At 37.6% G+C, this 27332-nt stretch overlaps 1 protein-coding gene across 1 annotated transcript in view; it reads left to right on the forward strand.

Moving 5' to 3' along the window:
* Positions 1–27332, forward strand: part of unc-13 (protein unc13 homolog) — a 1321962-nt gene that overhangs the window by 1197504 nt on the left and 97126 nt on the right. The window contains exon 37 of the mRNA XM_090372343.1: positions 17613–17681. Within this exon, the coding sequence (XP_090228469.1) occupies positions 17613–17681 (69 nt within the window). The remainder of the gene's footprint in view (positions 1–17612; positions 17682–27332) is intronic.

Below are 27332 nucleotides of genomic sequence, written 5' to 3' on the forward strand. Positions count from 1 at the left end.
CATTGAGACCAAACATTAAGAGTTTAACTTAAACTCAGAACTGAAGATAACTTTGACTTCAAAACTTTCTTGGCATAAGCGTATCCCAAGTATTACTGCCCTCTGCATTTTAAAAACTAGGTTTTATCTTCCACTGTCAGCATTAAATGTACAAATCATAAACCTTAAACTCTATCTGAAAGAGGACAGTTACATTAATTAATATTTTTTTCCCTTAAAATCTCACTCCGTTACTACTGTATAGAAAACCTTTTCTATACAGTAGTAAACATTAATTTGGCTAGCTAACACAACGTAAGCAAGCTAATATCATATCACAGTTTAGTATTAATATTAGTTTTGGTAGTGGCAAATGATGCAAGAAAGTAAACTTATACAGCATCAGCCAATAAAAATCCCATTTCACGTATCCATTCCCTCCAATAGTTTGTCTAGTTCTTCCTTGAAATTATTTAATCTATCAACTTCAACAACAACCACAGGTGGAAGTTTTTTCTGGCAGTCAACCAACTGCTGGCTAAAGGCAAGCTTCTGCATATCTATTCTGCAACCATCCTTCTTCAGTTTGAATTTATGCTACCTAATGCATATATTCTAAGCAAGAGTAAGAATCCCATAAACATTGAGCTTACTCAATCCGTTAAAAGTCTTAAACACCTCACTCAGATTACTTTGCAAGTACCTAGTCTAGAGACACTGCACTTTGCATAACTGAAGCCTTTTTTGGTTAGAGTGCCCCATTTTTTCTCCTTACTAATCTCATTACCCTTCTCTGTACTCGTTCTAGAAGCTTCACATCCTTCCTGAAATGAGACTTCCAGACCTGTATGCAGTACTCAAGATGTGGCCTGATCATTGCCTTATACAGTGGGATAATCACCTCCTTATCCTTGTTAGCAAAATTCCAGTATATAGTAGTAGTAGTAGTAATAATAGAGGCATGTGATGCAAGAAAGCAAGTGTATGAGCTTAGGTAGCATCAGCTAAAAAAAAAAAACAACAACAATTTCACACATCCATTCCCTCTAAAAGTTTGTCCAGTTCCTTCTTGAATTTATTTAAACTATCAACTTCCGAAAAGACAAATGGAAGTTTTTTCCAGAAATTAACCACCTGCTGGCTAAAGGCAAATTGTCTTTTCTCAGTATGAATTTATGCTTCATAAGATTCATAATCTGAGCAAGCGGAAAAATCCCAGCATAATTCAGCACACTCAACCCACTTAAGGCCTTATACACCTCAATCAGATAACCATGCAGGTGCTTAGTCTCCAGCCACTGCAATTTGCAGAATTTAAGCCTTTCTTGGTAAGAGAACCCCTTCACTCCCCTCGCCAATCTTCTTGCCCTTCTCTGTACACGCTCAAACAACGCTACATCCTTCCTAAAATGAAGCTTCCACACCTGTACGCAGTACTCAAGGCTTGGCCTGACCATTGCCTTATACAAAAGGATAATCACCTCCTTTTCCTTGCTAACAAAACTCCTGTATATCATTGACAATACCCCATGACCTGCTCTGACAACCTGTCTGTATTGCTCAGAAAACTTTATATCTGACTGCACAATCACTCCGTGCTCTTTTTCATTTTCTACCACCCTAAGTGTAGTACCACACAGTTGGTACATTTTTCTGGGATTACTTCTACTCAAATGCAGTACTTTGCATTTTCAATGCTAAACTTCAGTTGCCACTTCTCAGCCCATCTGCTCAAATTTTGTATATCCTGTTGCAGTAGCACACTGTCATTAACAACCCTGCCAACCTTTGTATCATCTGCAAACTTCGACATTTAGCCTAGTATACCTTCATCAAAATCATTGATAAATATACAAAACAACAGTGGGCCCAACACTGAACACTGTGGGACTCCACTAATAACATTAGTCCACGAAGAACAGCATCCATCAATTACCTGTCTTCTCTCACTCAACCACCCTTTTATCCATTGTAGAAACTTAATACCCTTACCCTTAATACTATACTGCTCCAATTTGTACAGTAATCTTTTATGCGCAATAGTGTCAAAAGCTTTCCCTGAAATCAAAGTATATGATATCAAAATTATTTTTTGCATCCAGTTCCTCTGTAACCATATCATAGTATCCAATCAAATTTGACAGACAAAACTTTCCCTTAACAAACCCATGCTGTGTCTGAATTATTACTGCAGTCTTGTCTAGATGATCCTGCAGTGCCCCTTGAACCACCATTATTTTCCCCAGAACTGAAATTAAACTAACAGGTTGATAATTACCCATGTGACCCTTCGTGAATTGGGGATACATTTGCACATCTCCAGTCCATGGGGACTTCCCCTGAATCCAAGTATGCTCTCATAATTATGACTAAGGGTTTGTTTACTTCCTTTGCTGCCTCCTTTAATATAACTGGATAGATCCCATCCACTCCAGGTGCCTTTCTTATGTTTAACTTCAACAATTTCTCCTCCACTTTGCTCTCAGTTATTACAGAATCACTAAGCACCCTGTTACAGTTTGATAAACTTCTGGCATTTTCTTCCCTTAATAACTCTTCATGCATGAATGTAGATGCAAAATAATCATTCAGATTTGCAGGATCATCAACAGTTAAACCATCGATATCAAGTGGACCAATCTGATTCATCCCCTTCCTTCTAGAGTTATAATTAAAGAAGTCCTTGTTGTTGTTTTTCTTAGCATCCTTTGCAAAAGATTTCTCATAATCTGCCTTTGCTTGCCTAATTTCCTTTGTGACTTGATTACAGACTAGCTTATATCTGCCATAGGGTTCTGTTTTGCCTGATACTTTATATGCATCCCATGCATTTTTCTTCTCTGCCACGAGTCTCATTGGCGCCTCCGTAGCCATGTGGGAATTAGCAGTAGTGCGTATCACATGCTTCTTGATTAGACCGGGGTTCGAGCCTGTCACTACCAAATACGGAAGATGCGGTAAGGTCAGGGAATGACCACCGCATATCCCGGAGCAATATGGCCTTAGTTGCTAATGCTCCTAAAAACCAAAACAACAACAACAACGAGTCTCATTAGTTCATCTAACATCCATTTAGGCCTAAAACTTGAACAATGTTTCTTAATCAGTATGAAAAGCCTAGTAACTTCCACGATTAATTCCTTGAATGCTTCCCACTTAGAATTTTCTCTCAGTAACATCATCAGTTGGTCCCACTGTACAGAATTTAAAAACTGTCTGAGACCACTGTAGTCACCTTTACGGAAGCAAAAACCCTTCCTTTTACCCCTGATGGTAATTATCTGTAGATACTGTAGATTTACTTTAAGTAAATCTACAGTACTCAAGCCCATGGTTTTTCAAAGGACCCCCCCCATCAATACCTTAATATACATTTTTAAGTAACTAAATTCATTTTTGACAATCGGCAAAAATATTTACAAACTTAAAATGATAAGACTATTTTTTAATTAATTTTTTATCTTGTTGAGATTTATTATATGTTAGGAATGACTTTTATTTCATCCCTCATATCTACATCTACATGTGGGCTCATGGAAACACATATGCAAACACAAATCTCACAAAGCAGGTTTGCACCAGAGCCCATGCACTTTGCAATGGAGCCCACATTAGCTCTAAGTGCCCCTGTCCTTTCTCAAAATGCCATACCAAACAATCAGGCAGTGGATAAATTAACTTTACTAGTTTATTCAATGGTCAAAAATTCACTCTAATTTTCTATAAAGAATTCCTTTTTTTAAATTGTTTACATTAATTGATAGTTTTTTTTATTTATTATTTTTTGGCCCCATGAACTTTGATACCCTGAGCCAATTCCACTTTGGCTTGTCACTTAAGCTGGCCTTGTCAAAACTCTTAACAGCTACAAAAACTCACAACTCTTGGCAGAACCCCTTTTAATATTTCCCGATATCTCCTTGAATGATCCTCATTGAATGTGAATTTATAAAGGTTGATTGGGGGGGAAAAAAGGGAGAACCCCTTCATGATAATGTTTGTGCTCTAATCATGATTTACATGGCTGGGGCTTTGGGAGGGCATGTAGAAAATTCACATGTCTGCAGAACTGTCCTATCGGCCCAGCATTTTGCTGTTCTGGGCATCACCAGTGCTTTTAAAACCATAGCTACTGAAGCTGTATGTGTCTTGGCAGGTAAGTTACCTGTAGATCTGCTGGTGGCTAGGTCTTTGTTAGCATATGCTCTGAAGAAAGGAGTTTCGCTGACAAATTTTTGGCATCTGGCCATTCCCAGTTAGGGTGGCAGCTGACAGCCTTGATTTTTCATCTGAGTGGGGGAAAATCAATGATGAGCTGTGTACCATATGGCAGGTACAATGGACAAACTCTGAGAAAGGAAGACATTTATTTTCCTTCATTCATACTGTTGACAGATGGCAAAGTCCATGGTTGCAGTTCAGGCTGTCGCCCTGTGCCATCCTCACTGGACTGGGCTTGAGGTCAAGGCTATTTCAGCTGGGGCTAGTCCCTTCAGACCTTTGCTTCTGTTGGCAGCTGGAAACTGGCCTCCACATTGTGTTTACTTGCCTCTGTTATCAAGAGCTTAAAGCTCAGTTTGAGCAAGGGTAATTCACCTTGGTGGAGTTCTTTTTGTCGAGAGATATGATCAGCAGGTTTGCTGAATATCAGGACCAAAGTATGCCTGCCAGGGGCAAAATTCGATGATGTTTTAGGGCAGATATCACCTTTTAAGGGCACAAAAGGTGTTATTGATGTACACGTTGGCACTAATTATTATTATTATCATTAGCCATATGGTGCAAAGAAGCCTGAGGCTTATGCTGCACCAGCCAAAAAAAAAAAAAAAAATTTCTGAATTACCCCGAGAGAGAGAGAGAGAGTAGAAGGTAATCACCAAGAAAAAGAAGAATGATGATATGCAGCTCAGGACCCTGGGTGTGCCAAGTCCATACTCACCAGATGTGAGTCCCTGGGGTTAAATGACCTTAAGAGTAAGAGATCTGCAGATTTATTTAAAAAGTACAGGTCAATGCTGGAAAAAAGTCGCTAGTTAGGGTTAAATTTGAAAGAGTCTGCAATTCTGCCCAGACACGATAGGAGATATATGTATGATGAGAGCCTTGTTAATCAATTTGGCCCTGGACAGATTGTGCAAGGCTCACGGGGTAGAATTTTTTTCAGCATGGTCTGTGCTTGCTAATAGGAGAAACTGCTTCTACAGGGATAGGATATGCTTAAATAGAAAGGGTGCAAGAATATTTGCTGATGCTATTGAGGCTGTGTTAGGTGGGTCGAAAAACTGCTAGACTGGGGGGGGGGGATTCGCAGACTAAAAGATTAACGGTAGCTGCAGGCAGAGGCTAAAGTGATTCTTGCACTGCTTCTATTGTAATGAGCAGCAGCCTAGAGAGGAAGTTGCTGGGGACTTCAAGAGCTGCTGGGAGTCATCATGGAACAAGTAAATACATGGGCTGTGTTAGGGTAACTAAGAGTAAGAACAAGTGCATGTATACTTGCATATACAATAATGAAAGAAGTATAGTAAATAAAATTGATGAATTTGAAGTGCTGATCAAGACATCAAAGGCAGATATTGTTGGGAGTATGATATGTACAGAAAGGATAGACAGGAAGGGAGGAAGGGTCCCTTAGTTGCTAATGCTCCTAAAAACCAAATAACAAACAACAACAAAACAAACGATGGGGAATTTTAACACTCTAGATATTGACTGCAACTTTTGGGTTGGTCACTCACACACTAGCAAGACTTTTGTGGATTTATTCGATTATTGTTTTCTACAGCAACATTTTTGAGGGGCAGCCAGAGGGAGTAATACCCTTGATCTGATTATCAGCAGTGATTATTCATGCATTAAGAATTTGCAGATATAGGAAACACTAGGTGACAGTGATCACATTGTACCGATGTGAGATTTACTTAAATATGTAATTACAATCAATGGTAAAGGGAAAGGTTTTTTTTTTTTTTTTTTTTTCATAAAGGTGACTACATTGATTTCAGACAGGTTTTAAATTCTGTACAGTGGATCAACTAATGATGTTACCAATGTTGAATTCTAAACGGAGGCTACTTGGCTTTTTATTCCAACTAAGAAATACTGTTCAAGGTTCAGACCTAAATGGATGTCGGATGAATTAATGAGACTCCTGACAGAGAAGAAAAATGCATGGGAAGCATATAAATTATCAGGCAACACAGAAACCTATGGCAGCTATAAGCTAATCGGTAATCAAGTCACAAAGGAGGTTAGGCAGGCAAAGACAGATTACGAGAAATCTTTGGCAAAGGATGCAAAGAAAAAGAGCAAGGAGTTCTTTACTTATCTAAACTCTAGAAGGAAAGGGATGAATCAGATTGGACCACTTAACATAGATGGGTTGACTATTGATGATAATGCTCAGTTAGCTGATAAACTGAATGAGTATTTTGCATCTACATTCACACATGAGGAGTTATTCAAGGAGGGAAATGCCAGAAGTTTATCAAACTCAACTCTAACAGGGAGCTAAGTGATTTTGTTATAACTGAGAGCAAAGTGGAGGAGAAATTGTTGAAGTTAATCATAAAACCTAGGGCAGATGGAATCTATCCAGTTATAATGATGGAGGCAGCAAGGGAAGTAAGCAAACCCTTAGCCATAATTATGAGATCATCCTTAGAGTCAGGGGAGGTCCCCATGGACTGGAGATGTGCAAAAGTATCCCCAATTCACAAAGGGTGACACATAATTATAGACCTGTTAGTTTGATTTCTGTTTTGGGGAAAATAATGGAGTCACTGGTTAAAGAGGTGATACAGGATCACCTAGACAAGCCATCAGTAATATCTCAGACACAGCATGGGTTTGTTAAGGGAAAGTCTTGTCTGACAAATTTGATTGGTTATTATGATGTGGTCACAAAGGAACTGGATGCAAAAAATAATTTTGATATCTTATACTTGGAATTCAGGAAAGCTTTTGATATTGTTGCACATGGAAGACTGCTCTACAAATTGGAGAAGTATGGCAATAAGGGCAAGTTACTGCAATGGATGAAATGATGGTTGAGTGGGAGACGGCAGAGAGTGGTAATAAATGGACACAGCTCTACTTGGACTAATGTTATTAGTGGAGTCCCCCAAGGTTTGGTGCTGGCCCATTGTTGTTTTGTGTATTTATTAATGATATCGATGATGGTATATCAGGCTTAATGTCCAAGTTTGCAGATGATACAAAGGTTGGCAGGGTTGATAATCACAATAAAGACAGTATGCTACTGCAACAGGATCTAGAAAAGTTAGGCAGATGGGCTGAGAAGTGGCAGCTGCAGTTTAAAATTGACAAATGCAAAGTACTCCATATGGGTAGCAATAACCCAAGAGGAATGTACCAACTGTGTGGTACTACACTCAGGGAGGTGGAGATTGAAAAACACCTGGGAGTAATTGTGCAGTCAGATATGAGTTCTCTGAACAGTGCAGAGGGCTGCCAGAGCAGGTCATGGAGTTTTGTCAACGATATATAGTGAAACTTCTCCTACCTCTCTTTAACGGACATCTCTCTACAACGGACATTTTCAAATTCCCCAACTCACCTCTATTGGTTTTAAGGTTTGCAGCTTCTGTCTAGCGGACATTCTCTGTAACGGACGTGGACAGGCAATCTGCACTGTTTCGTTTAGATTAGCACTTAATTTAATCTCCCAATAACGGACAGCGGGTGAACTCACGGCCCTTTTTCTAGGAACGTTTCTTCCACATATTGCCTCAATCGTGTGTTTATTTTCTATTTCCGATTCTCTGAATTTTTTGAAGGGTTACATCGCGGTTCTAAACCCATTTTTCAAGAATTTTAAGGCACGTGTAAAACTTCTGATGAGTTCGGTGTGTGCAGGGGGGGGGGGGGAATTTGGTCGGCCTTTCGTCTTTTGAGTTTCAGTTTTCAGTTTTGTTCAGTGTCGTGTGAAGAGCACAATGTCTTCTCGTAAACATTTAACTTTAAAAGATAAAGTCGAACTCATTAATGCGTATGATCAGCAAAAATATAGTGTTCGCAATCTTGCTGCAAAATTCAAAATCGGGAAGATGCAGGTAAGCGACATCCTGAAGAAGAAAAAATGAACTGCTGAAACAATTTTGGCAACACATAAATGATCAGGCTCAAAAATTATTAATGTTATGTATGAGTGGTTTTGTTCGCGCACATGCTAAAAAAATTCCGATTAATGGGCCAATTATTAGGGAAAAGGCTTTGGAGGTTGCGAAATCTATGGGAGTAAATGAGTTCAAAGCTTCTGTGGGATGGCTAGACAAGTTCAAAACTCGGCATAAAATTTCTTGGAAAACCGTAAGTGGTGAAGGTGGATCTGTTGATACTGGGGTTGTAACAGAGTGGACCGTCAAATTGGAAGATTTATGTCGCGATTTTGAAGCTGAGGATATTTACAACTGTGACGAAACAGAGTTGTTTTTTAAAGCTCTTTCTGAAAAAACAATGAGTCTAAAAAACGAAAAGTGCCAGGGTGGAAAAATTTCTAAGGAATGCTTGACTGTACTATTCTGTACAAATATGCTGGGAGACTTTGAACAACCTCTTGTTATAGGAAAACCACAAAATCCTAGTTGTTTCAAGGGCATAAAGTTGAATCTTTTGAATGTTGGCTGGAAGTCTAATAAAAAGGCGTGGATGACACGAGATATCATGAGCGAATGGATAGGTCACTTTAACCAAAACACGATTCGTCAAAACAGAAAAATTATTCTTTTCATGGATAATGCTACATCTCACCCGCACATTGAATTGTCCATCATTCAAATCATTTTTCTGCCACCAAACACATATGCAGTGTCAGCCCTTGGATCAAGGGATAATAAAAAATTTTAAACTTCACTACAGGAAACGCGTTTTAAGACATCTCATTGCAAACATGAACGATGTAACATGTGCGAGTGACCTTGCAAAGAAACTCAGCATCCTAGATGCGATTCAATGGATTTCCTCTTCAGTAAACGCAATTAGAAAACAAACTGTCGTGAACTGTTTTGTAAAGTCTGGCTTCTCAAACGCAAAAATTGAAGTAGTGAACAGCAATGTGGACCACCAAGAAGAACAAGAACTTCAACATCTATTGATAATGTACGATACTTCCGCTACAAGTGACCCTGGCTACAAAGATATAAACTCGAACCTAACTACAGAAGATGGTGCTCTAGATATCAACGACATTATCATCAATATTGTTCAAGAAGTTCCTCATGAGGATGAAGAAATGGAAGAGGTCATTCTGTCGAAGAACACATTAACGACCAACCACCGATGGAAATAGAAGAAGCGCTCATACAAATCAATTGTTTAAAAATGTTTTTCGCCGCTGAAGAAGATACTGAAGGACTTTCGATGGTTTCTTCACTCCAAACAAATGTTGAAAACAAAATTATCAGCCGGAAGAAGGTGCAGAAGAAAATAAGTGATTACTGTATGTATTTTTCTTAAGATAAAGTCATAATATACATAGCACAATTGTATGTATATTATTTACAAAAATATTGTGCAAAATCTGTATATATTTTAATTTAATTTTACATTAAATGTTTAACGATTTTTCTTTCTTTCTTTTTTTTTTCTCCCTCAGACTTCTTGTTAGTGGACACTTCTCTCTAACGGACAAATTTTCATTCCCCATGGCTGTCCGTTAAAGGGAAGTTTCACTGTATAGGAATTTTGCTAGCAGAGACAAAGTGGTGATTATCTCTTTGTGTAAGGCAGTGGTCAGGCCACACCTTGATTACTGTATACAGGTCTGGAAGCCTCATTTTAGGAAGAATATAGAGTTGCTAGAACGTGTACAGATTAGGGCAACAAGATTGTTAAGAGGAACAAAGGTGTGTACTTACGAAGAAAGGCTTAAGTACTGCAAGTTGCAGTATCTGGAGACTAAGCACCTGCAAGGTGATCTGATCGAGGTGTATAAGGCCTTGAATGGTTTGAGCAGGCTCAATGCTGACAGCATACTTCTGCTTGCTCGGATTAAGAACCTGAGGGGGCACAGATTCAAATCAAGTTTTTTTTTTTTTTTTTGGCTGATGCTGTATAAGTTTGCATTCTTGCATCATATGCCTCAACAAGAAAATCAAATATCCATTTGATTTTCTCAAAGAACAGCAGTTCTTGATAGTAGTAGTAGTAGTGGCATGTGATGCAAGAAAGCAAGTGAATGAGCTTATGCAGCATCAACCAAAAAAAATTACAAAATAAATCCCACTAAATGTCCAATTCCTCCTTAAATTTATTTAACTTATTAACTACCGAAACGACAGATGGAAGTTGGTTCCAGCAATTAACCACCCCACTGGCTAAAGGCAAATTTCTGCACATCTATTCTACATCTGTCTTTTCTTAATTTGAATTTATGCCCCCTTAGGTTCATAATCTGAACAAGTGGAAGGATCCCATCAGAATTCAGTGTACTCAGCCCATTCAAGGCCTTCAACACCTCAATCAGATCACTCTGCTGGTGCCTAGTCTCCAGCCACTGCAATTTGCAGAACTTTAGCCTCTCTTGGTAAGAGAATCCTTTCATTCCCCTCACCAATCTTGTTGCCCTTCTCTGTACACGCTCAAACAAATCGACATCCTTCTTAAATGAGGCCTCCAGACCTGTACGCAGTACTCAAGGCCTGACCATTGCCTTATACAGAGGGACAATCACCTCCTTTTCCCTTCTAGCAAAATTCCTATATATCATTGACAAAACCCCATGACCTGCCCTGGCAGCCTGTCTGCATTGCTCAGAAAACTTCATATCTGACTGCACAATTACTTCCAGGTCTTTTTCATTTTCTACCACCTTAAGTGTAGTACCACACAGTTGGTACTTTTCTCTCGGGTTACTTCTACCCATATGCAGTACTTTGCATTTGTCAAGGTTAAACTTCAGTTGCCACTTCTTAGCCCATCTGCCCAAATTATCTAGATCCTGTTGCAGTAGCACACTGCCATTACTGTCATTATCAACCCTGCCAACCTTTGTATCATCTGCAAACTTCGACACTAAGCCTGATATACCTTCATCAATATCATTGATAAATATACAAAACAACAGAGGACCCAACACCGAACCCTGTGGGACTCCACTAATAACATTAGTCCACGAAGAGCAGCACCCATTAATTACCACTCTCTGTCTTCTCCCACTCAACCATCCTTTTATCCATTGTAGCAACTTACTCTTAATACCATTCTGCTCCAATTTGTACAATAGTTTTCCATGCGCAACAGTATCAAAAGCTTTCCTGAAATCCAAATATATGATATCAAAATTATTTTTTGCATCCAGTTCCTTTGTAACCACATCATAATGACCAATCAAATTTGTCAGACAAGGCTTTCCCTTAACAAACCCATGCTGTGTCTGAATTATTGCTGCAGTCTTGTCTAGATGATCCTGCAGTGCATCTTTAACCAGACTCCATTATTTTACCCGGAACAGAAGTTAAACTAACTGGTCTGTAATTACTCGTGTTACCCTTCGATCCCCCTTTGTGAATTGGGTATACAGCTGCACATCTCCAGTCCGTGGTAACCTCCCCTGAGTCCAAGGATGCTTTATAATTATGGCTAAGGGTTTGCTTAGTTGCTTTGCTGCCTCCTTTAATATAACTGGATAGATCCCATCAACCCCAGGTGCTTTTCTTATGTTTAACTAGGCATTAGTGATCTACCTCCTTGTTGTGGGGACAGTAATTCATGTTGGTGGTGTGAGGCTAAATGATTGCTCTTCACAATCAAATAATATTATTTGAATTGACCATTGTGGTCTCTACATTTTGTTTAATTTATTAACCTATGAGTTTGGTTAAGCTCTAAGACAGATGAAAACTAGTCACATATGGGCAAAAGCCTGGGTGGCAACTAGGATGATTGCTTGTTCAAATGACATCTCCCTGAAGGATCCTCACTTAATGTGACTTTATAAAAGCATTATCAACGTCAAACAAATTGTGAGGAAGCAAAATGATATTTTAATTCCCACGTAGAACATAATTTTTACTTTTGACATTTGCAAACCATCTATGATCAAAAGAGGTTATCTTGACTGTTGTGCCAAAGCTTGCATTCGAAACTCTTTCTCTACTACAAATACTAAAAGTTCAGGCACTCACAGATGATCCACAAAGGAGCAGTGCAACTGCATGTGCAATGTGCAGCTAGTTGGTTAAACAGAGGCAACTATCCTGCCATGCAGGTCATTAACTTAATAGGAAAGATCAGTATTGACCACCATACAAATAAATCACAGACAAACAAGGTAAAGCTGTAAACCCCTCAATTACTGTATGTCCAATTCTAGAACCGTTTGCTGAAGAAAAGATGGATACCGTTTTTTTTTTTTTTTGAAGAAAGAGAAAAGTAAGATTGAATGACATAAACCTTCAGTGATTCTCAAACAAATTGAGGATTCCGTGAAATCCAAATAATGCTTACCTGACATATCCGTGAACTGCTTACACAGTATTTCTTCTATCTGCAAGAAACCAACCTAACCCTACAAATAGCTATCCCACTCCAGAAATATGTAATATATCAGTGAGATAATATTACACAGAATCTGAATAATCTAGCATTTAGAGGGATAGCATTGATAATTACTCAGAGATACCCTCAAAACTGATTGCACTAAAAACCAAACCTTGAAGCAGCTTGAGTCAGTATAAACTTTGATTTAATTCTTGTCTCATTATACTTGTCCTCTAATCAATATACAGTAAGACTCCCATATCCATGAGGGATATGTTCCAAGACTTACCGTGGATGGCTGAAACCGCGGATATAAGTGAACACCTGCTGACCTCATATATAACATGATTTTCTTGTACGTACAAGGGTGGTTCAATAACTCGTACAGGTGCATGTATACCTGCGTGTACACCAATGCTAGGAGTTTGGTAAATAAATTTGATGAATTTGAGGTATTGCTCAAAACATCAAAGGCAGATATTGTTGGGATATCAGAGACGTGGTGTCACACAGATATAAGTGTGACACCATGCGGAACTGGAATTTGGGGAATACAATGTATATAGAAAGGATAGACAGGACAGGAGGGGAGGAGGGGTTATGCTATTAATTAAGAAACACATAAAGTCAAAGGAAGTGAAGCCAGTTGACATCGATGGACAGGGCAGTGTCGAGTCAGTTTGGTGTGACATAAGCATAGGGAAATCAAAATTGAGAGTAGGAGTGTGCTATAGGCCTAATGACTCTGATGAGTATAATAATATATTGTACAGGGAAATAGAGTGGGCCAGTAAATCAGAGAGTCTTATAATGGGGGATTTTAATTTCCCAGATATTGACTGGAATTTCTGGGTTGGTCACTCGCACACTAGCAAGGCTTTTGTGGATTTATTGGATGATTGTTTTCTACATCAGCATGTTCGTGAGGCAACAAGAGGGAGCAATACTCTTGATCTGATTATCAGTAGTGATTCTTCATGCATTAAGAATCTGCAGATAAATGAACCACTAGGTGGCAGTGATCACAGTGTGTTGAAGTGGGATTTACTAAGGAGGTAACTACCATCAGAGGTAAAGGGAAGGGTTTTTGTTTTCGTAAAGGCGACTATGATGGTCTGAGACAGTATTTAAATTCTATACAGTGGGACCAACTGATGATATTACCAACAGCAAACTCAAAATGGGAAGCATTCAAGGAACTAATCTTGGTGGCTACCAGGCTTTACATACCAACTAAGAAATATTGTTCAAGGTTTAGGCCTAAATGGTTGTCAGATGGACTAATGAGACATGTGGCAGAGAAGAAAAATGCATGGGATACATACAAATTAATGGGTGACATGGAAGCCTATGATAGATATAAGTTGGTCTGTAACCAAGTCACAAAGGAGATTAGGCAGGCAAAGGCAGACTACGAAAAATCCTTGGCAAAGGATGCAAAGAAAAACAGAAAGGAGTTCTTTACATACTTGAACTCGAGAAGGAAAGGGATGAATCAGATTGGTCCACTGGATATTGATGGTTCAACAGTTGAGGATCCTGCTCAGGTGGCTAACAATCTAAACGAGTATTTTGCATCTACATTCACGCATGAGGAGTTATTCAGGAAGGAGAATGATGTAGGTAAAGTAAACATTGGCAGTGAGCTGGATGATTTTGTAATAACTGAGAGGAAAGTGGAGGAGAGATTGTTGAGGATAAACATAAAAAAGGCACCTGGGGTGGATGGGATCTATCCAGTTATATTAAAGGAGGCAGCAAAGGAAGTATGCAAACCCCTAGCCATAATTATGAGAGATTCTTTGGACTCAGGGGAGGTACCCATAGACTGGAGATGTGCAAATGTAACCCCAATTCACAAAGGAGGATCAAAGGCTGACACAAGTAATTATAGACCTGTTAGTTTAACTTCTGTTCCAGGTAAATTAATGGAGGCACTGGTTAAAGAAGCACTGCAGGATCATCTAGACAAGAATTCAGTTATAGCTCAGACGCAGCATGGTTTTGTTAAGGGCAGGTCTTGCCTGACCAATTTGATTGGATACTATGATGTAGTCACAAAAGAACTGGATGCAGGGAATAACTTTGATATTATATATTTGGATCTTAGAAAGGCTTTTGATACTGTTGCACATGGAAGACTGCTGCACAAATTGGAGCAGTGTGGCATTGGAGGCAAATTGCTGCTATGGATAAGGGGATGGTTGAGTGGCAGAAGACAGAGAGTGGTAATCAATGGACACTGCTCAACGTGGACTAATGTTATTAGTGGAGTTCCTCAAGGTTCAGTGTTGGGTCCATTGTTGTTTTCGGTGTTTATGAATGATATTGATGATGGGATATCAAGTTTAATGTCTAAGTTTGCAGATGATACAAAGGTTGGCAGGGTCGTTAAGGACACTACTGACGCTATGCTGCTGCAACAGGATCTGGAAAGGTTGAACAGATGGGCTGAGAGGTGGCAAATGAAGTTTAATATTGACAAATGTAAAGTACTACATATGGGTAACAGTAACCCCAGAGCAATGTATCAACTCTGCGGTACTACACTGACAGTGGTGGAGAATGAAAAGGACCTGGGGGTAATTGTGCAGGCAGATATGAAGTTCTCTGAGCAGTGCAGACGAGCTGCAAGAGTAGCTCATGGTGTCTTGTCAATGATATACAGGAATTTTTCTAGCAGGGATAAGGAGGTGATTATTCCCTTGTATAAGGCAATGGTTAGGCCACATCTTGAGTACTGTATACAGGTCTGGAGGCCTCATTTCAAGAAGGATGTAGAGCTGCTGGAACGGGTACAGAGAAGGGCAACAAGATTAGTAAATGGAACAAAGGGTTGCTCTTACGAAGAAAGGCTTAAGTTTTGCAAATTACAGAGTCTGGAGACTAGGCACCGGCGAGGTGATCTGATAGAGGTGTATAAGACTTTGAATGGTTTGAGCATGCTCAATGCCAATGGGATTCTTCATCTTTCTCAGAATAATCACCTCAGAGGGCATAAATTCAAATTGAGGAAGGACGGATGTCGGATAGATGTGCGGAAATTTGCCTTTGGCCAGCGGGTGGTTGGTTGGTGGAACCGACTTCCATCACTTGTTGTTGAAGTTGATAGCCTAAACAAATTTAAAGCTCAACTGGACAGGTATTTCGAACGAACGGAGGGGTGAAATGGGAGAGGGTTTTTTTTTTTTTTTTTGGCTGATGCTGAATAAGCTTGCTTTCTTGCATCATATGCCTCTACTAATGCTAATGCTAATAATGTTACTCGGTTGTCTGTCTCGTACATATAATAAAGTTTAATTGATAAATTAAACACATGTTAAGACATTACCAACATTAAATACGGTAATAAAAAAGTACAGCAGACTCTCAATTTACTGGGACACTTCGACTCAAAATTAAAAAAAAAAAAAAAAAAATCAAACTAAAACCATAAAATTCAAGTAATAACTAGAATAGGTATAAACAGATATTTTGCAAGTCGTAAATAAGCAACAAGAACCGGCGTTATAAGTTGTCATTGTGAGATTAGTGCACCTATTATCTTGCAACCCCCGCTGGCTTCACACCTACTGCTCAAAACAAAAAAAGACCAAATGTTTAGTTTGATTTAGTGCATTGGGTCAATTGTTGTGCTCTGTCGCACCGCAAAAGGACAAATTTTGTCTCATTATTTGTCAGGAATGTCGGAATTTTTTTTTTTTTTTTTTTATAGTAACTGTTATTTATTTATTTTATTTATTTATTATTATGATTTTTTTTTTTTTTTTGTTTAGAAATCGCGAAAATGATGGGCAAACACAGGAGTTGTGCTTTCAAATTAAACAAAAACTTGAAATTATTCAAAAGTTGAAAACGGTGCATCCGTTAAATCTCTAATGAACCATTATAATGTTGGTGACCAAACCATACTCGACATCATTTGGTGACCAAATGTGTTTGGTGGTAACCAAACCATACGCGAATTCCTTTTATTAAAAAGTAAAAATGAAGCATCATATTGGACATGCGAGTAGCACGTGTTAAGTTTTTTCGTCATCCCCCCCCCACGGATAACTGAATCATCGGATATGGGGGCACAACTGTATAAGCTACCGCCAACTTTGAAGAACCAGTACGTTCAACCAGGACTGTCTTTTCCATTAGGTACTGTAACTAGGATCTGTGAGAAAACAGGGACCTGAAAAAATATAATTCAACAATTTTATTCCAACAATAAAATTCTACAAACTAATTTTATGAAATAAGTGTTATGAAAATAACTTAAAAACTAAATTTCTAGATACTATTTCATATTTTTTTAAAAAAATAAAAATTAGATTTAACAAAAAGACATTTAAATATGTTTGATATAATGTGGTGTGATGAAGTGTACTTCATCACACCACACGAAATGACTTGAAATGAAGTGTACTTAAGGCCATTGAACACCAGAAGGCAGCTCTGAGTACAACTTCTTCAACCTTACTACATCCTACTGCCTAGGGTGTAATTGCCATTCTCTATGGCAGCATTTTAGAAGGTGTGGTCCATGACTTGGTACTGGTCGTTGGAAAAAAAAAAAAAAAAAACTTTGAAAATATGCAATAATCACATGATCTGGTTATTAATGTGACAGATCAGCCCTGCTGTGTCACACTAATAACCAGATCATGTTATTTTATATTAATGTTGGCATCTTGTCTTCTGATCAATTATTTTATATTAATATCCTTTCTGATCTTGACTTTCTTGATCAAAAACTTTTAATAAATCTCTCCCCTATCCCATTACATTAATACCATAACCACTAATTCCCTTTTAGTATGTTTATTTCAATTTTAATGTATTATTATTTCTGCATTTTCAGTACTTACTTACTTATTATAATATTCTTAGATTCTCTCCTTATTTAACTTTTTTCACTTCTCTTCCTCTTTTTCTTAATTTCTTTCATATTTCTTCCCTTAGGTCTGGCAACTTACACATTGAGCATTGACGTCTCTTATTTATGTTTGAATATGCATTTTTGTATTATATTCTTCTAAAGCTGCTTTACGCTTGGAAGTATAATTACATATCTGTCTTATGTACATCTTTGCAATTTATGTATATACAGTATATATATATATATATATATTTTTTTTTTTTAGGAACTTTGGAAGATTGTAATGCACACAATGGAAAAAACTGTCGTCTTACCTCCTATATCAGAAAAGAATGTAAGAATTGTATATTATTTTATGTTGTGTTTCCCGCACATGCACCCACCAAAATTGTCTAATATACTATTTATCTTTGCAGAATTATGATTTTGGTTCTTTTTTTTTTTTTTTTTTTCTCTCTTTCACTTGTTTTGTTATAATGCATGCTTTAAATTGAATTTTTCAATTTTAGGGAAAAAAAACTCTTGAGAAATTATTTTATATTGATTAAAACTGACCTAAAGAGACCATAGTTCCTTATTTTTCATAAGACCTATTATAGTTTAACAAATTCTTATCTCTTTAACAATTATCATTTTTCATTATACAGTAAACCCCGCTATTCGCGGTATCTGTATTCGCGATTGCTGATTTAATATAAAATGAAACCTAGAATAATGTGAATTTTAAAGCGCCGTGAATATTTTCCTCCATAAAAAAACATGGGTGTGGCTAAAATTATCTTTCCCGGTCAAACAGCGCTCAGTGGGTGGGGGGAGAGGGTGACAAAATCGCGAGCGTGGATGTTTCTCGCTAATCCTTGTTCAGTATGTGTTATGCGCTTGTCATGGAAGGTTTCTTTGTTTGCTTTTAATTTATATGCTTATAAATTGAATAAATTTATAAATTGATATGCGTACAAAAGTGAAATCTACCGTTTTGCAGTGTAAAACAGACTTTTTCGAGTGTGTTAACGGAAGAAAGTGACTTTATTGTGGATAAGTTCTTTCTAACCCATACAAAAATTATGGCTACGAATAACAAGGGAAATGTGAAAAGATCAAAGGTGATGACATTAGCGAATAAAATTGAGTTATTAGATAAAATTTCTAATGGTAAAAATGTCTCCTCAGTGGCAAAACATTATAAAATCAATGAGTCAACGGTACGATCAATCAAAAAATGGGAAGAAAAAATCTGCCGTAGTGTCCGTGAAAACGCGCTAATTGCTTAAAAAATTTGCTCTGTAACTCGCGATGTTAAATTAGAAAAAATGGAAAAGGCTTTAAATCTGTGGATAGAAGACCGAACTCAAAATAAAATTCTGTTAAGTTCACTCATCATTCGTGAAAAGACTCCTTTATCAACACTTTAGCGAAACTAGTGATAGCACTGGCAGGATAAGTTTTTTAGCTAGCAAAGCCGCTGGTTTGAAAGATTTGTTTGATTCTAATAAATATTACATTTAATATTAAATTGTTTATTTTCATTTCGATGCCATATGCTTGCATTTCACTATGTACTGTCTATATACATAGTCATATTATGAAGGTACATCTAATACATACGTAGACAAAATTTTAGACTAGTTTTTCTTATATATTTCATACTTTGGAACGGAACCCCTTTATTACTATGGGAGCTATAACTCAGTATTCGTGTTTTCGGTATTCGCGACATTTCTCAGGAATGTAACCCCAGCGAATAGCGGGGGTTTACTGTATTTAAATAAATGTTTTTTTTTTTTTTTTTTTTTTTTCAGAACTTAACTAATTATGATTACTGGAGAATTGACTTTATTTTTATAATGCATGGTTTTAATTGTTTTAAATCAGGGCTTCTTAAACTTTTTTCATTCACGACCCCATTTATGATTGCGAGTTTCTTGGCAACCCCATATAAATATAAAAGAAAGATAAATTAATATTTTTTGATGATTTATTTATTAGGTAACAATATACATATACATATGAAAATATATAGTTTTAGAATTCGTTTTGAAACATACAAAAATCTAAAATTAAAAATTGCACAAAAAATTGTAAAATTGTATTTATTATAGTTACAAAAATTATATGCCTTATTTTTCATCAAAATTGCATTTTTTGCAATAACATAAATAAAAGGGAATTCTGACCGTCTTAGTTCGGCTCGAATATATTCGAACGCAGTCGTTGAGTGGTAAGTATTAAATTAAAATTAAAGTAAAAAATTTAATGAGATGGATGTGCCTGTTTTTTATTGCATAACAAATTAAATCTTGGTGGAATGTTTGACACTGCTGCACGTAAGACCTCTTCAACATTTTTTAGCGCTGAACAATACTGGGATTTAATATGTGTTAAAGCTGAGAAAGTAACTTCACATAAATATGTGGTGTTGAATGGCAGAAGTACATTTAACGCCATATCAGCGATTGTGGGAAATTCAGTTCTAGTTCCGATCCAGAATTCAGTCAAGGACTTTTTTTGAAATTGTAGTTTTAAGTTTGAGTCACTCGAAAGCTCAGCAAATTCCTCTTGAGCTTTAAGTGGCAGGTGATCAATCTCACTTAAGCCAATCCAAAACGGCTTTTGAATCCAAACTATTTTTTGGAAATCAATATTTAGTATAAAATATGTACGGAACTGTGTTTCTAGCGCTTTTAAGTGATCTACAATAATTTTTGCAATAAAAGTTTTACAATGAATTTTCTCGATTATAAAATTGTCGACACTGGAAAACATTTTGAACGAATTTTTTTCTATCCTACTTTTCCAAATGTTGATCTTTTTGATAAAACTTTCAATTTTATCATTCGAAGTAAATATATCGCAATTTTTTCCTTGGAGAGACAAGTTGAGATCGTTTAATTTCGCAAAAATATCTGACAAATAACACAGCTTGGATAGCCATAAGTCATTTTGAAAAAAAGCAGCAGCAAGTTCACATTTTCGTTCGGTTAAAAATATTTCGATCTCGTCCTTTAATAGCAATAATCTTCTTAAACTTTGACCTCTTGACAACCATCTTACTTCTGCATGTAATAATAAAGTTGTGTAGTTGGAATCCGTATCCTTACAGAGATTTGAAAATAAGCGGCAGTTAAGGGCATGGCTCTTAATAAAATTTATAATCTTAACAGCATCCTGAAGCACATCGTTCAATTCTGGTGCTAATTTTTTTGCTGCAAGGGCCTCTCGGTGAATAAGGCAGTGAGTAAAAGTTATATGATCATAATGAGCAGCTTGAAAAAATGATTTAAAACCAAATTTTTGCCGGTCATCGCTCTTGCACCATCTGTGCATATTCCACAGCAATTTTTCCATTCTAAACCTTCAGTTTTTAAAAATTCGTCAACTTTACAATATATGTCTTTCCCTGTAGTATGGTCTTCCATAGGACGACAAAATAACAATTCTTCCTCCACGCTTTCTTTATAAACGTACCTGACATATACTAACAACTGAGCCAATTTAGTAATATCAGTTGTTTCATCCAACTGAATTGAAAATTTTGGGCTTTCTTTAATTCTTGTAATAAGTTGCACTAATTGGTCCTTGTTAATATCAGAAATTCTATTCGAGACAGTGTCGTTCGAGAAAGGAATTTTTCGAATATCATCGCCATATTTACTTCCATGTAGTATTTCTACCATTTTAATAGTAGCAGGTAATACAAGATCTTCTCCAATGGTGAACGGCTTTTTATTTTTAGCAATACAGTATGAAACTTCATATGACGCTAGTAAACATTTTTCACTAACGGTTATAAATTTTTCAAAGGATTTTTTTTCTTTATTTAAAGATTTATACAGTCTTTCAAAATATTCTTTTGGTTTATTGACATACGAAACATGCTTTGATTCAAGATGTCTTTTTAATTTTTATGGTTGCATACTCTCCGGAGCCAATAATTCATTGCAGATCAAACAAAGAGGTTGTTCATTACCCTTACAATTTTGAAATGTAAAGCCAAATTGAAGAAAAGACTCATCATATTTTCTTTTTCGCACATAAGATGCCTGTTTTTCAATATTTTGTCCTGCCTGAGAAGAGTTTGTAGCATTATTATCTGCGTCATTGCTATTCTTATTTAAGTTCAGCCATTTATCCATGGCCAAAAATTATTTTGATCCTAAAATACAATAAATATATAAAAATAACATATTGCATATAATAATTGATTTATTAATTACCGAATAAATAAAAAAAACCAAAATCTCGTTACGGTGGAACACTGACAATTGACTACACTAGAAGAACGTCAATACTACACTAGTTCACATTACAGTCAGTGTTATTGAATCATAGTCTTGCTGCACGTGTGTGCGCGCATTCCTCCCTTTGTGTGCAGGTGTGTGAGTGTGACTCTGCACAAATACACATCTAGATGTTATAAAATCGTGTATTTAAATATTTGACATTAAAATCTCTCGCGACCCCAAATGGGTTCGCGATCCATAGTTTAAGAAGGCCTGTTTTAAATGAATTTTCAGTTTTATGAAAAGAAAACTCTTGAAAAATAACTTTTATTATAATTAAAACTTGGGTCTGGTGCTAACTAGCAAGAAGTTTTCTGTTGTTCAGCCCCTTGAAGTGGGTCCCTGTGCATGGTGGAAAGGGAGAACTAATGTATTACTGGTACTCCCAGTCGTGCCACTAGTTCTCCAGATTAGCATCACTGCGACCCAGTGCCCACAGCCTTGGTTTTAGGCTATGACATAGGAATCCAACTTGTTTGCTATGTGCTGCAACCTGTGGAAACTCAGAATGGGGTATCCTGATGGTTGAGGCCCAGTTTCAGCACACTGCTTTGACATGACAGGTGGTACTAGGATGGCTCACTCAGGATCAATGAGCTAGTGGGTTTGCCTGCAAGAGTTGGCAGGGTTAATGCCATGTCCCTACCCTCACAGTCCGAGGAACAGGTTTCAAGCTGGTAGTGATGCAGGTATGTTGTCTGGATAGCCCTGGTATCCCATTTCCCTAGTCACTTATTGCTTGCTGGGTAGTGGGTGAGCCCTTTTGAGCTCCATGGTGGTATGGGGAACCTGGGCACTGAACCAAATAAAAAAAGTCACCCTTCTTTGTCCGGAAGGTTTATTTGGAAAGCTAGCAGGCTCACCAAAATTGCTCAAATAGCTTTGTTCTGACAACGTACTTGTTGAGAACAAAAGTGACAGGCACTCAGAACAGCTCCTCTGAGCAACACCCATTGTGGGAATACCAGTTGATTGTAGTAGCACACCGCAATCTAGTACCCACTAGAAACGTCATCCTTATCTTTACTTCCCGACAAATCGTAATTTAATCAAAGCTAGTTATCTTGTGTCCACATATACCAAATCCTTTAAGGTGCTTTAAACCAGAAATATAGACACTCACAAATGGCCTGTCATGATGCTCTTGCATGTGCTCAGTGTAATACAAAGGACCATGAAATTACATCTTGTTTAGCTACAAAGCCCACCGGCATGCCAGGGATGAAAAGAAGAAAAAGAAATACAAAGACTTAAGGCAGACCTGAACATACTATATCAGGAGGCAAGAAAAGCAGTGAAACCTCTAAATTCAAACAAACCTTTATACACTCAGAAGTGAGACGTTCCATTGGAAACTTGAATAGAACGACCATCTCACCTAGAGTCATTTATTACCATCACATGCTACTTGTTAAGCTCAAAAAAACCTGCACAGAAGGACCAATCAGTTGCCACTCCTATATATCTTTATCTCCTAATACCCACAGGTAACAAAAAAAGTGCTAGAGAAAAGACTAAAAAATCCAAAATACCTCCTGGTTTACAAGAAAAAATGGATATCAGGGTAAATGAGATACCAGATTATTCAGTCTTGATGAGTCATTCTTTGCAGAAGAAGAAATGGACACAGAAACATATCCATACTTCCCCAAAAAAGATAAATCCAAGACTGATAAAACTGAGTCCTCAGCATTTTGGAAGCCACTGATGGATCCAGCAAGCCAACATGGCATGTGCAATTTGTGTGTGCCATGTTGTTTGCTATTGATTATTTATCTTTTTTATTGTTTTAAATTTTACAATCCAAAAAAAAAAAAAAAAAAAAGTCAGTGAACAGAAATATCATTTAGTTAGTTTGTACATATTACAGTATTAATTAAACTATGTACTTAAGCATAAATTTATTTTTATCTTGCTAACCTGAGGAAAATATTCTTCCGATTTTAAAATATTTAATTTTGTTAATTAGTAAGGTAATAAAGTGTAAATTTGTGCTTAATATATCTTTACTTTTATAGCCTGTGAATAATATTCCTCCTATTTTCACTTATTAGAATCACATTTTAATAGAATTAAAATTCAATTCACAAATGTGATCACAATGACCAGGGTTTACTACATATTGTTTGTTTGTTATTTGGTTTTTAGGAGCATTAGCAACTAAGGCCATATTGCTCCGGGATATGCGGTGGTCATTCCCTGACCTTTCCGCATCCTCTGTATTTGGTGGTGATGGGCTCGAACCCTGGTCGCTACGGAGGCGCCGCTACATATTGTATAGTGAACGGTATTTTATTATGGAGGTTCCATCGCCCCAGGGGCTTACATCTGGTGAGTATGGGCTTGGCACACCCAGGATCCTGAGCTGGATATCATCATTCTTCTGTTTCTTGATGATTCCTTTGTACTTTTCTCTCTCTCTCTCTCTCTCTCTCTCTCTCTCTCTCTCTCTCTCTCTCTCAGGGTAACTCGGAAAGTTTTTTTTTTTTTTTTTGGCCAGTGCAGCATAAGCCTCAGGCTTCCTTGCACCATATGGCTGATAATAATAATAGTAACGGGATTTGACCGTACAGTGAACCAATCATAAAGTGGGGGTGCACTTATTTTTAACTATTTAAATGAAACTTTGCATAATTGGGCCAAAGTTCACTAGTCCCAATGTGTCCCAAATAAATGTAATCCACTATATTAATAACATATATAAGGACAGAACAGGGGGATGGACCTGCTCACAGAGGACTTGTTATCATGGGCAACCAAACCCCATTTCAACCTAAATTGCTTTCTGTATAGGTTGAAATGGGGTTTGGTTGTGGACACAAAACTGTGTTGGGTAGTGCCAATATTATATGGTCCCCCTTCTCTCTCTCTCTCTCTCTCTCTCTCTCTCTCCCTCCCTCCCTCCCCCCTCCCTCCCTCCCTCCGTTTACTTCGAATGTGGAGAAACTTTATGGAAGTAATACCTTTATGAAAGTAATTATTTCACAAATGGGTTCAAATGGTGATATAAGTAACAACAGATGTTTAGCTTAATTTCTTTTTCAGTGAAAATTTTGAAATCACTGGTTAAAGAAATAATGCAGCACCATCTAGACAGGAATGTAGTCTTATGCAGGTACAGCATGGATTTGTGACGTGGTGATCTTATGTGACCAATTTGATTAGATTCCGTGATACAGCAACACAAGAGCTGGATGCAAAAAAAATAATTCTGATATCGTATGCTTGCTTTCAACAGTGTTACACATAAAAGACTGCTGTACAGAGTAATCTTTTATGTGGAGCAGACTGCAGTATTGGAACAGTAGGGAATTAGCAGCAACTGTGGATAGAGGGATTGTTGGGAAGGAGAAAGAAGGGTGGTTGTCATTGGGCACTTATCTTGGACTATTGTTATTAACCCTGAATATAGTATTAGTTTAACTTTAGAACTGGATTTACCAATAAACATAAAATACAAAAAACATTATCCCTTTATATAAGGGATAATCACCTCCTTATGCAGTACTCAAGGCCACACCTTGAGTACCTCAACGGGTCTGGCGGCCTCATATTAGGTAGGATAATAGAGCTGATGGAATGAATACAGAGAAGGGGAATGATAAACACAAGAAAGGCACCCGGGGTGGATGGGATCTATCCAGTTATATTAAAGGAGGCAGCAAAGGGAGTAAGCAAACCCTTAGCCATAATTATGAGAGCTTCCTTGGACTCAGGGGAGGTACCCATAGACTAGAAATGTGCAAATGTGACCCCAATTCACAAAGGAGGATCAAAGGCTGACACAAGTAATTATAGACCTGTGAGCTTAACTTCTGTTCCAGGAAAATTAATGGAGGCACTGGTTAAAGAAGCACTGCAGGATCATTTAGACAAGACTTCAGTTGTAGCTCGGACACAGCATGGTTTTGTTAAGGGGAAGTCTTGCCTGACCAATTTGATTGGATACTATGATGCAGTCACAAAAGAACTGGATGCAGGGAATAGCTTTGATATTATATACTTGGATCTTAGAAAGGCTTTTGATACTGTTGCACATGGAAGACTACTACACAAATTGGAGCAGTGTGACATTGGAGGCAAATTGCTGCTATTGATAAAGGGGTGGTTGAGGGGGAGAAGACAGAGAGTGGTAATCAATGGACACTGCTCATCGTGGACTAATGTTATTAGTGGAGTCCCTCAGGGCTCAGTGTTGGGTCCATTATTGTTTTCTGTATTTATAAATGATATTGATGATGGTATATCAAGCTTAATGTCCAAGTTTACAGACGATACAAAGATTGGCAGGGTTGTCAAGGACACTACTGACACTATGCTACTGCAACAGGATCTGGAAAGGTTGAGCAGATGGGCTGAGAGGTGGCAAATGAAGTTTAACATTGACAAATGTAAAGTACTACACATGGGAAACAGCAACCCCAGAGCAACGTATCAACTCTGTGGTACTACACTGACAGTGGTAGAGAATGAAAGGGACTTGGGGGTGGTTGTGCAGGCAGATATGAAGTTCTCTGAGCAGTGCAGACGGGCTGCAAGAGTAGCTCATGGAGTATTGTCAATGATATACAGGAATTTTTCCAGCAGGGATAAGGAAGTGATTATTCCCTTGTATAAGGCAATGGTCAGGCCACACCTAGAGTACTGATTGGTGAGGGAACAAAGGGATGCTCTTAAAAAAAAATTCCTGAGAGAGAGAGAGAGAGAGGGGGGGGTAGAAGGGAATCACCAAAAAAAAAAAAGAGAAGAATGATATCCAGCTCAGGACCCTGGGTGTGCCAAGCCCATACTCACCAGATGTCGAAGTGTTTAAGGCTTTGAATGGTTTGAGCAAGCTCAATGCTGATGGGAATTTTTCCTCTTGCTCAGATTATGCATTTGAGGGAACATAAATTCAAATTGAGAAAGGATGGTTGCAGAATAGATATGTGGGAATTTGTCTTTAGCCAGTAAGTAGTTTGTTGCTAGAACAAACTTCCATCTGTCATTTTGGAAGGTAATAGCTTAAATAAATTCAAGGAAGAACTAAACAAACTTTTGGAAGGAATAGATAGGTGAAAGGGAAAGTGTGGGTTTTTTTTTTTTTTTTTGCTGTTGCTGTATATGCTTGCTTTCTTGCATAATATGCCACTACTTTAATATTAACTAATGCTAACTGCATGACAACACTGTACAAATATAGAGGAATCCTCATTATACAAGAGCCGACCGGGCTAGCCGAGTGGGTAAAGTACCTGCCCGGCAACCCAAAGGTCGCGGGTTCGATTCCCGCCTCGGGCTTGGATCAAAATACTTCAAAAAACCTTGGGAGGTGCAATATGGCCACAGAAGCCGATGCGCCAACAACTACCAAATCAAAAAAAAAAAAAAAAAAAAAACCTCATTATACAAGAATAATTGGTGCTTAAGGTCTTTTCTTGTATGAGCACTAAGCTTACAGGATGTGTTGTTGATAAAGGTCTTCTCTCCAGGTCGCTAGTCGTCTTTCTGTAATCTCTAATAGTACATCTCTCCTTTTTCTCATCAATTTAACCACAGAATACCAAATCATGTTATTTTCTCTGCTTTTGGTGTTTTTTTTTTTTTTTTTTTTGTTATTTAGGTTGATATGAATTGTTGCTTCTTTGATCTCAAGGGATTTCTGCGATATCACTCATTCATTCATTCTCCTTTCTTTTATAATGTTAAAATCTAAACCACAACTT

This window comes from Mastigoproctus giganteus, chromosome 4, assembly GCF_048544385.1.
Source record: "Mastigoproctus giganteus isolate SK-2022 chromosome 4, ASM4854438v1, whole genome shotgun sequence".
Lineage (NCBI taxonomy): Eukaryota > Metazoa > Arthropoda > Arachnida > Uropygi > Thelyphonidae > Mastigoproctus > Mastigoproctus giganteus.